The following is a 12,388-nucleotide window of genomic DNA, read 5'->3' as shown; positions in this document are numbered from 1 at the left end:
CCAGTGATCCAGCATCAGCAGATGCTCGTGCAGTGGACTCCAGGAAACCTCATTACGGCCAATCTTCATAAATAAAGCACTGACATTGATGTTTGGAATCTCAATGTTTCCAGGCAGTAATGGCTTCAGGTAGTTTCAAAGTCAAAGTCTTAGTTATTTTTGGAATCAATAAGGGGTGTAGCACTGAATGAAACCCACTAACTACCAAATCATCCTCAATCTAGGCCTAAGAATGGGCTTCCAAGGTTTCAGTGATGAAGGTGTCTGCTTTCAAGGATATCTTGGTCAGGTGAGGTGTTTCAGAAATGACAAAAGGCACTTTAGGTTGTTCTCAGAACCCTGGCCTGGAAAAGTGAACAGTTCTACTGATTTCATCTGGAGGGACTCCCACAAAAGGAATAGTATCAGGGGGTAGCCGTGTTAGTCTGTATCTACAAAAACAACAAGTAGTCTGGTGGCACCTTAAAGACTAACAGATTTATTTGGGCATAAGCTTTCGTGAGTAAAAACCTCACAACCTCACTCACGAAAGCTTATGCCCAAATAAATCTGTTAGTCTTTAAGGTGCCACCAGACTCCTTGTTGTTTTTGTTTCCACAAAAGGAATGTTTATTTAGTGCCTCAGTTGACCATCTCTGCAGGCCCTGGCAATTAACCACAGGCAAGTATCACTTGACTACTGAAATTACACGAACTAAGTGTCTGATACTGGAAAGATTCCAGAAAAAGAGACCCAGATGTAAGGGTGCTGACTCAGTAGACCCCCAAGTATCATGGGGTTATCCCATCTCTAAAAATGAAGAGTCAATGGTGTCCAGTTCTCAGCACCACCCTCAATCTATTTAGACAGAGCTGGGGACCTTTAATCACTTATGCTAGACATAGAGCCTCATTGCATGTGATTCTTCTGAACCCGTGGTGCAGGATCTCAGCACTGGGCTGCTAAACAAAGTTAAAGGTGCCAGAAAAATCAAGAATTGCTACACCTTCAGCACCAGTGTCAACAGATTTTGATAAATCAGGGAACTCTGGTGACACTTATGTAAGGCGTAACATCCCTTTACTCAGTGGTACTTCAGAAACAGTCACCAATACAGCACTGGACCGAGTTTAACTGAGCAAACCTGGAGACCTGCATATTGGGGACACCAAACCAGTTTGAACAGTGGTTTACCTAAGTTAATAGTGCTGTATCTTGGGCATCAAACTAAGTTAACTCAGATGAATCGGAGGATCCTACTACCACTAGAGTTGGGCACAGAGACACTTCAACTAGTTTTTTGCCGAATCATGCTGCTGTACCTTTGACACCAATGGAACGAGGGACCTTAGTGCCATTTGTTGGGAATGAAGGCATATTTACGCCTGACAGAAGCCTGCTGTGGATTTTAAGAGTCTGTTCTGATAACATTTAACAGCATAAAAATAAATAGAACTGTGTTCATGTAAGAAATTGATGAGTAATCATGTTTAGTGTTATGCATGTATAAGAAACTGCAGAGCAATCCTGTTTCTGAGAACAAGAAAAGATAAAGTACTAAAAAGCTAGAAAACTGATTTGAACGAACAATAAGCCTGCTGGGGGAGGGGAGTTAATATGGAAATGAGAGACTAATAATGCATCTGTATAAGAAAAGATGACAAAAAGTTATAAATAAGTTTGTGCAACAAAGGAAGACTGAAGCTGTCCAGTGCTGGAGGTGAGTGTGCTGAGATCACCCTGATCAACTTCCCTATTGTGAATAACTGATAACTACTCGCTGAACATTTTGTTTTAAAAAATGTTAGACCCATCTGTTGAGTAAGTGACCCTTAATCCAAAATTGCTTATACTGTGCATCGAATCATTTCATGCAAGTGTTTCACCAGAGTCAATTGTGCCAGATCCTCAGCACCAGACTGTCAATCCAGATGGATCCAGAGATCAAAAACCACTTATATTCGTGCTAGATCACTTCAAGCAAGTGGTACACCAGCCAATAGTGCCAAATCCTTAGAACTGGACTTGCATGATTCAGACTGTAGGGATGTTAATGCCATGTACAAAGGGGGTACCCGATGACTTCATCAGGTACTTCACCACATTCTAGCCTGCCAGATCCTAGGCAATTGACTTGGTTGACCTAGAGGGATCTGGGGACCTTAGTGCCTCTTACAGTGGGCACCAATCCACTTCTGCTTCACTGGAATTGATGGTGTCAGAACCCTGGCAGCATGTCAACAGTTCCAGGACCTCCGCAATGACCTGGGTCTACCTACAGGGATTTCGGGATCTCAGCAACATGCTGGTTGTGCCAGAACCGCTGTGCTGGATTAGGTCTACCCAGTCACACCCTGGGGCTTTGGTGTCCTAGCAGCAGTGCTGAAATTTCACTGCTGCATTAGGTTGACCTGGACAGATCCAGGGATCCCATTGCTGTATCTACTGTGCTGGAATCTCAGTACCGGGCTTTGTCAGGCAGGTTAAGACCATGGACCTGAATGCTGCATGAGCTGGAAATAGAATCACTTGCCTAGCGAATCTCTAAAGTCAATGATGGACTTACATATTGCCAGACTTAGTTTCTGGGACTTGAAGAGCTTCCCCATCAGCAGGGTTTGGCAGCCCTCCTGCTCCATGTGTGTCCAGCTGACACACATGACAAATGGTTATAATTTCTTTTTTGTTCTTAAATTAAGAAACCTTTGTTAATTAACTGAGAATCTAACTAAAATAAAAATAGCCCCGAGACGGCAGAAGAAAAGGAAGGAAGGAACTGAGGACACCGTGTGTGAGATGAGCTCACTGAACCTTTGGAAGTTAAGAACGAACGCAGGAGCAGTTGGGAGCACTCCTCCAATAACCTGAGAATCGCCCACAGAGGAGGGAGAGGGAGTGGTAAGTGACCTCAATGCACACCGCTCTCCAGAAGACTCTGTAACTCAACAATGGGAACTGCCAATCCCACAAATGGAAATAAGCAGAGGGCACTTGAGGCAAAAACAAAATTCATTCAGATTAAACTGTTGACACAGAATCAGTACTTAAGTTAACCACCTTGATTAATACTTCCTCAAACCCATCTGAAGAATGCACCTTGAAGTCCATACTCTAAGAGGAAGCAAACATTAGTTTTAATCCTGACTCAAAAAGTATTTAAAACTTTCAGTGAAGCCACAAAACCTGAACGCAAAAACTACAGATTGACAATTTGGCATCTCAAAGGAGAGGATGTTGAATCTTCTTTAATATAGTTTGAATTGGATACACAGATGCTTCCAAAGGAATAAATCATGAAGATTCTGATCCCGAATGTCACAGTAATTAGTAATGTCTAAAATCGGTCATACTGGCTCCTGACAAACATTGGCCAATAATGAACATAGTTCTTAGGGCTTGTCTACACTTACTGGGAATTGACGAGCAGCAATCGATGCATCAGTGGTCGATTTAGCAGGTCTAGTGAAGACCCACTAAGTCGACTGCCAATCGCTCTCTGGTCGACTCCTGTACTCAACCTGATCGAAACGAGTAAGGGGAGTCAACGGGAGAGCGTCTCCCATCGACGTCGCGTAGTGTGGACCCTGCGGTAAGTAGATCTAAGCGATGTCGATTTGAGTTACGTTATTCACATAACTCAAACTGCGAAGCTTAGATCGACTTTTCCTTTTAGTGTAGACAAGGCCTTAGACTGCTCAAATTCATGGAAAAAAATTCTGCAATAATTTCTTCAAGTTAGTGTTCTAGAGTCCTTAAAATATCAAGAACAGGACTGAAAGATTCTTATTTTTAACAAATACAACAATCTGAATCAGAGGTAGCTAGAATTAGTGCATCTTAAAATTGGATAACTAAAGCAACTGAACTCCTTTCCATTAAATTACGAGGATAGACAATCACAAGAAAAATATTAATATGCAAACACTTTAGATGCATGTAACTTTATGGAAATTCAGCATAAGCAGCAAGACTGTTAAGTTTCATCTTACTGCTCATTTTGCAAAAGCTGATGAAACCCCTTTCTACATTTGGAGCCTGATCCCGCACTGATGCAACTGAGTAACTTTATTCACTAAATTCAACAGGATTTATGTGACCAAAGTTACATGTTTGTTTGTTTGCACTTTCAGTTGTGCATCATAAAAGGATAAGAACTGAAAGCCAAAGGGTAATTTCCACTTCCTGCAACAAGTTTTGCCAGCCAAATATCACTCATGTGATAAGCATCTGCTCATACTCACAAGGAGAGTGTGAAGAAGCAGCTTGAAGGTTAGTAGAAACCATTTGAAAAATACTATAAACATATGCCGTAAAATAGCCTCTAATATTAATTTATCACTCAATTCTGCAAACACTTACATACAAGTAACTATGCTCAAGTGATTAGTCCTGTTGAACTCTTAATCCCACTTTCCTTGGTCCTGTTTAGTGAACTGGCTGGGGCAGGACTCCAAGCCTCTACACCAATTTTTAAGGAAATGTTTTGTTGGGGGAATGGTTGGTGTATGTAGAAGAGTGACAAGAAAGGAGTTTGAATTTTTCTTTGTGTGTTAGAGAGCTTTCTCCTTTAACCCTCTCTAAGAAAAATGGGAAGGTGGAAGTCATCTGGAAATCCATAGAAAGTTGGTTTGTGTAGGCTGATGCCAGCAAGCAGTTACTGAAGAGAAAATTAGCACTATTACTAAACATGCGCCTAAGATTTTTTTTCTCTGTATCCTTAATTAAAGAGCTACAGGAACTAAGCCTAAAGGCACCACGTCTGGTAGTCATACAAACATTTGAGAATAGCAGCTGCAATATTTCTTCCCCTCCCTTCTCCCTCTCTGCTCCTTCCAAAATATAAAGCCCACAAGAGTATGACTTTACTTGAGTATCAGTATCTGCAGTAGCACCTGGCCACACCATCAGATGGGGATAGGACCAGGGATACCAAGGCTCCAAAACAATCAATACCACTGCCAAAAATAAAGAACAGAAGTAATAGCATCCCCCAGCTACCCAGCTTTGACCATATAGCAGCTGACTCAATAGGATGCCATGGCCATGTGCCCTGGGGCTTGGGTTGGGGTTGACTCCAGGGATGTAGTAATGTTCCAACACCAAGTACCTCCTCATGTGACTTCTCCAACAGAGACACATTGATGCCTTCGGAGGCAAACTCCCGCAGCGGCAGCAGCTGGGTAAGCGCTGTTGGCAAAGAATACATAACATTCTGATGCTATTTAGGATGTTTATTTCATTTCCTTGTCTAATGCCTTTTCCCCTGCCTTTGTTTAACAGCTGCCTATGTTTTTTAAAAAAAAACAGGATGCTTACACTGCTTTATGTTCACCTGTTGTACGATTCAGAATTCCACCTGATGGCATAGAACTGCAGGAGGGGGAGTACCCTGTGTAAACATTATTTTGATTACAGAAAATCTATTCGCACACTTATCTTGGTCAGGCTCATGAAAAGAAAGGACAAAAGACTAATACTTCATATAGCTTGGTCACTCTATTTAGATGTTTATATGTATTGGTCACCAATGTAGAAATTTCCCAACATCTTTTTTTGAGCACATTGAGCCAAAGAATCATTTTCCTGTGTAGTACTGAGGGCCCTCAGCTCTCAGTTAAATCAACGGGAGAAGAGGACCTTCTGCACATCTTAGGATCGGACCTTGTATCTTTTATCCTAGCCTCACTAAAATTAAGATCACTGCCGAAAATTCAAGATTATCTGCTTGATAGTCAGTTTTATTAACTTGACAGCAATAAAGATGATGGTCAGGGCAGGATCTAAAATGCATCATTTACAAAGCCTACTGTCACAAGCTCATCAGATTTTATATGCTGATAATAAATCCAGACTATATAAGAATATTAACAATTAGCATTTGTGAATAAACTAAAATTCAGCAGTAATTAAAGTACTTTACATTAGAACACGAAGTTGTCTTCTGTCATCCATAACCATATATTTTTTTAAACATATATTTTTGTTTAAATTCAAAAAATAAGTTAAATAATAGTTAATATTTATTATTCTGTGAGCTCACACCTTGTTTATGAGGGTTAACTTTAGGAGCAGCAATGAACTTAACTCTCCATATTCATAAAACAGAAGTCTTGACATTGGTTTGGATAAAAAAAACATACCACTTCGTCTTCAAATCCTCCGGCCAGCACAAGTGAATAAGCTCCATCATTACTGCGTCCATGGATTCCGCCAACATGGGGTCTGTGAACGCCTGCTTCACTCACCTTTGGTAATAAAATAAATAGAGGAAATCTTTAAGATAACTTCCTAAAGCAACTGGCCAACAATATTCATTTTTAACAATTCATTTATTGTTTAATGAAGTATAATTTTATGTGAAGAGGCAGTCTGCATAAAAGGTTAATACGAAGCTGCCTGAGGAAGAGAGGATTTTATGTACTTTTAGGAGGAACAAAGTCACAAAGGCAGTCTAGGGCCCAATTCACTGAGCAGTGATTAGAGGTGGCTGAGTTAGAGGGGTTGAATCACCCATTCCAGCGCTACATGAGGCCCAGCTTTAAAAAGCATGCAGGCTCCCAATGACAGGTAAGACACGTGGCTGGTGAGACTAGGGATGATGAGACTACAGGTGATGTGGCTGGTAAGACTAAGGGAATTAGCTAGTTGAGTTTGCCAGCAAAAGGACAGTAAGGAGATAAGGAAAGGAAAACCACAGAACCCTAACTTGCAGCTACTCTACAAGGAATAGCCCACAATGACAGAAATGGTGTGTCACCAACACCACTGCTAGCTAGCTCTAACTCTGCATGCACCTATGGGGGCTACTGCCAGACAGGCATCCTGACTCTGGAGGCTTCCACCCTGGCCCTGTCTTGACTTGCTCAGAACATGGCCTGGCAGGAGAACCCACTAGTGTGTTAGGGGTCTGTTGGGAGTTTCTCAGGAAACAGGTAGATGAGCAGCAGGAGGAAGTGGCTCATCTGGGTAGCATCTAGGAGCATGAGCACTTAATTGACAAGACACAAATGGAAACACCTGGGACAGAGAATACTAACCAACTTCAGATGACTACAGCAACATGAGAGGAGGAAGGAGAATTCGCAGCTCTAAAGGGAGGAGACTGGTTGCCAGTCACCTCGGGCAGCAGACAGTGCTTCACCCCCCATCCATCATGGTCAAGAACCAGTGTGCAGTACTGGCAACAGGAGGAGGAGCCATCTTCTCCCAGTGTTGGGAGGCTCGCATTCACCACACCCCAGAGAAGAAAGCTTAGGGTGCTGGTGGTCGGTGATTCCCTTTTGAGGGAGATAGACATCCATATGCCAATCTGATATAGAGTCCCAGAGGCGTGCTGTCTGCATGGAGCCCATATCAGAGACGTCACAGAAAGGTTGCCAAGACTAATTCATCCCCCGACTCCTATCCCATGCTGCTCATGGGCACTAATAATGCTACCAGGTATGATCCTGAGCAGATAAGCAGTGAATACAGGACTCTGGGATTGAGGATGAAGGAGTCGGGGACACAGGTTGTGTTCTCATCCATCCACCCAGTTGAAAGTAAGGGCCTAAGTAGAGAGACATATCCTGGAGATGAATGCATGGCTGCATATATGGCATCAATGGGAAGGCTCTGGCTACCTCACCCACAGGTTGCTATTCTAGGAAGGAGGTCTGCTAGGAAGAGATGGGGTCCAACTGACCAATAAGGGGGAAAGGATCTTCATGTACCAACCTACTGAGGAGGGCTTTAAACTAAGTTCAAAGGTCGCAAGTGACAAAAGCCCACAGGTAAGCATAGGAAAAGCAACCCTAATGGACAGCTAGATATTGGGGTAGAAGGGACATGGAAAATTACAATAGGATCACAGGAGCACGAGTGAGATCAGTGAGGGCATCTGCTCAACATTTTAGGATGTCGATACACAAATGCAAAGAGTATGGGGAATAAACAAGAACTGGAAGTATTTATACATAAGCTAAATTATGACATAATTGGCATCACAAAGACTTTGTTGGGATAAATCTTGAATGTAATATTGGTACAGAGGGGTATAACTTGTTCAAGAAGAACAGGCAGAAGAAAAAAAGAGAAGTGGTGTTGCATTATATATTAAGAACATATACATTTTTTCGGAGGTCCAGAAGGAGGAGAGAAACAGACTAGTTGAAAATCTCTGGGTAAAGATAAAATGGGCAAAAATAGGAGTGATGTCAAGATAAGGGGTTACTATAGACCATCAAATCAAGAAAAGGAGATGGAGGCATTTCTAGAACAAACAACAGAAATATACAAAACACAAGACCTGGCAGTAATCCTAGACATCTGCTGGAAAAGTAACACAGCAAAACACAAACTTTCCAATAAGTTATTGGAATGTTTTGAGAAAAAGAACTTTTGTTTCAGAAAGTGTAGGAGGTAACCAGGAGGACAGCCATTTTAGACTTGATTTTGACCCAGATCCCTAAATGGCCTCCTCAAGGATTGAACTCACAACCCTGGGTTTAGCAGGCCAATGCTCAAACCACTGAGCTATCCCTGTTGATTCTGACCAACAAAGAAGAATTGCTTGTGAATTTTAAAGGTGGAAGGCACTTTGGGTGACAAGATCACAAAATGACAGATTTTATGGTTCTAAGGAAAGAAAGGAGCAAGCAAAGAATAAGGACAATGGACTTAAAAACCCCCACACTTTTAACAAAATCAGAGGTGTCCCATAAAGAAAATCTAAGGGAAAAAGGAGTTCAAGAGCCGGCAATTCACAAACAGACAATATAAAGGAATAACAGCAAGCTATTCCAATGCAAAGGCAAGATAATAAGAGGCCAACATGGCTCCAAGAGGAGCTCTTTAATCGAAAAGGAATCCTATAAAAAGCAGAAACATGAACAAAGTGCTAAGGATCAGTGCAAAAGAATAACACAAGCACATAGGGACAAAAGCAGACAGCTTAACACACAAAATGAGCTACATGTAGTAAAGGACGTAAAAGGCAATAAGAGGAGATTCTATAAATTCATCTTTCTCTTGCTCTCAACGTAAGTGTAGGTTCTTTATGTAGCAGGAAACAAGAGCCAAAAATTGATGACATCAAGAAAGCAGAGGTGCTTAATGCCCATTCTGCTTCAGTCTTCACTAGAAAGGTTAATGATGACCACATACTCAACACTATTAACATTAGCAACAAGAGAAAAGGAACGCAAGCCAAAACATGGAAAGACCAGGTTAAAGAATATTTAGATAGTTTAGACGTATTCTAGTCAGGAGGACTTGACACAATTCATCATAGGAGTACTTAAGGAACTAGCTGAAGCAGGCTCGTAATCATTAGCAATTATCTTCAAGAACTCATGTAGGACAGGTGAGGTCTCATAGTACTGGAGAAGGGAAAGCACAGTACCTATCTTTAAAAAGAGGAACAAAGCCAACTCAGGAAATTATAAACCAGTCAGTCTAACACAGGGCCGCCGAGAGCAGGTTCGGGCCCCGGTGAAAAAAATTTTTCGGGCCCCCCTGGAAGGGCAGACCAGCTAAACAGGGCTGGGGAAGCTGGGCCCCGGGCCCCCTTCCGGACCCAGGTAATTTGTACCAGCTTCCCCCCACTTTCGTCGGCCCTGGTCTAACTTTGATACTTGGAAAGCTACTGGAACAAATTATTAAACAATCAATTTTTCAGAGCTCCTTGAAAATAATAGGGTGATAATAATCAGCATGGATGTTTCAAGAACAAATCATGGCAAACCAACCTAATTTACTTCTATGACAGAATTACTGGCCTAGTGGCTAGGGCAAAAGCAGTAGACATGATATACCTTGATTTTAGTAAGGCTTTGGCATAGTCTCACGTGACATTCTCATAAGCTAACTAGGGAAATGTGGTCTAGATGAAATTACTATAAAATAGGTGTACAACTAGTTGAAAGACTATTCTCAAAAAGTACTTATCAGTAGTTTGCTGTCAAACTGGGAAGATGTATCTAGTGGATCCAGCACAGGTCATTCCGGGGTCTGCTACTATTCAATATTTTCAGTAATGACTTGGATAATGGAATAGAGACTATGCTTATAAAAAGCTATGGATGACACCAAGCTGGGAGGGGTTTCGAACACTTTGGAGGACAGGATTACAATTCAAAATAACCTTGAAAAATTAAGAATTGGTCTGAAATTAACAAAATGAAATTTAATAAGGTCAAGTGCAAAGTACTAGTTTTAGAAAGGAAAAAATCAAATGCATAATTACAAAATGACAAGGTGGTAGTACTACTGAAAAGGATCTGGGGGTTATGTATCACAAATGGAATATGAGTCAACGTGATGCAGTTGCGAAGAACACAAACATAATTCTAGAGTGTATTACAGGAGTTTCATATGTAAGACACAGGAGATAACAGGCCAACTCAGGAATTGGTGATGGGGGATTTCAACTACCAAGACATCTGTTGGGAAAATAACACAGCAGGACACAGATTATCTAACAAGTTCTTGGAATGTATTGGAGACAATTTTTTATTTCAGAAGGTGGAGAGAGCTACTGAGAGGGGAGGCTGTTCTAGATTTGATTTTGACAAACAGGGAGGAACTGTTTGAGAATTTGAAAGTGGAAGGCAACTTGGGTGAAAGTGATCATGAAATGGTAGAGTTCATGATTCTAAGGAATGGTAGAAGGGAGAACAGTACAATAAAGAATGGATTTCAAGAAGCCAGACTTTAGCAAACTCAGGGAGTTGGTAGGTAAAATCCCATGGGAAGCAAGTCTAAGGGGAAAGACAACTGAAGACAGTTGGCAGTTTTTCAAAGAGACATTAAGGGCACAAGAGCAAACTATCCCACTGCGTAGGAAATATAGGAAGTATGGCAAGAAACCACCCTGGCTTAACCAGGAGATCTTCAATGAGCTAAAACTCTTAAAAAAGAGTCCTACAAAAAGTAGAAACTCAGCCAAACTACAAAGGATGAATATAAACAAACACCACAAGTATGCCAGGACAAAATTAGAAAAGCCAAGGCACAAAATGAGATCAAACTAGCTAGGGACATAAAAGGAAACAAGAAAAATATTCTACAAATACATTAGAATCAAGAGGAAGACCGAGGCGAGCGTAGGCCCATTACTCAATGACAGGGGAAAGACAATAACAGAAAATGTGGAAAAGGCAGAGGCGCTTAATGACTTCTTTGTTTCAGGTTTTACCAAGAAGGTTGGTGGCGATTGGATGTCTAACATAGTTAATGCCAGTGAAAATGAGGTAGGATCAGAGTCTAAAATAGGGAAAGAACAAGTGAAAAATATTTTAGACAAGTGAGAAGTCTTCAAATCACCAGGGCCTTATGAAATTCATCCTAGAATACTTAAGATGCTGACTGAGGAGATATCTGAGCCATAAGCAATTATCTTTGAAAAGTCATGGAAGATGGGAGACATTCCAGAAGACTGGAAAAAAGAAAATATAGTGCCCATCTATAAAAAGGGAAATAAGGACAACCCGGGGAATTACGGACCAGTCAGCTTAACATCTGTACCTAGAAAGATAATGGAGCAAATAATTAAGCAATCTAGTCGCAAACACTTAGAAGATAATAAGGTGATAAATAACAGTCAGCATGGATTTGTCAAGAACAAATAGTGTCAAACCAACCTGATAGCCTTCTTTGACAGGGTAACAAGCCTTGTGGATAATGGGAAAGTGGTAAATGTGATATATCTTGACTTTAGCAAAGCTTTTGATACTGTCTCGCATGACCCTCTCAAACAAATTAAGGAAATACAACCTAGATGGAGATACAATAAGATGGATGCATAACTGGTTGGAAAATGGTTCCTAGAGTGTAGTTATCAGTAGTTCATTGTCATGCTGGAAGGGCATAACATGTGGGGTTCCACAGGGATCGATTCTGGGTCCGGTTCTGTTCAATATCTTCATCAGTGATTTAGATAATGGCATAGAGAGTACACCTATAAAGTTTGCGGACGATACCAAGCTGGGAGGGGTTGCAAGTGCCTTGGAGGATAGGATTAAAATTCAAAACGATCTGGACAAACTGGAGAAATGGTCTGAAGTAAATAGGATGAAATTCAAGGAAAAATGCAAAGTACTACACTTAGGAAAGTACAATCAGTTGCATACATACAAAATGGGAAATGACTCCTAAGAAGGAGTACTGAAGAAAGGGATCTGGGGGTCATAGTGGATCACAAGCATAACACTGTTGCAAAAAAAGCGAACATCATTCTGGGATATATTAGTAGGAGTATTGTAAGCAAGACACGAGAAGTAATTCTTCCGCTCTGCTCCGCGCTGATTAGGCCTCAACTGGAGTATTGTGTCCAGTTCTGGGTGCCACATTTCAGGAAATATGTGGACAAATTGGAGAAAGTCCAGAGAAGAGCAACAAAAATGATTAAAGATCTAGAAAACATGACCT

The 12,388-nt window shown here is 41.2% G+C and overlaps 1 protein-coding gene across 1 annotated transcript in view; it reads right to left on the bottom strand.

The window, feature by feature from the left end:
- Positions 1-12,388, bottom strand: part of UHRF2 (ubiquitin like with PHD and ring finger domains 2) — a 190,746-nt gene that overhangs the window by 35,317 nt on the left and 143,041 nt on the right. Inside the window, exon 9 of the mRNA XM_054031771.1 lies at positions 6,121-6,225. Coding sequence (XP_053887746.1) covers positions 6,121-6,225 — 105 coding nt within the window. The remainder of the gene's footprint in view (positions 1-6,120; positions 6,226-12,388) is intronic.

The sequence above is a fragment of the Malaclemys terrapin genome, chromosome 6, assembly GCF_027887155.1.
Source record: "Malaclemys terrapin pileata isolate rMalTer1 chromosome 6, rMalTer1.hap1, whole genome shotgun sequence".
In the NCBI taxonomy this organism is placed as follows: Eukaryota; Metazoa; Chordata; order Testudines; family Emydidae; genus Malaclemys; species Malaclemys terrapin.
Note: the sequence above shows the minus strand (reverse complement) of the source record. Positions and strands in the feature narration are given on the sequence as shown.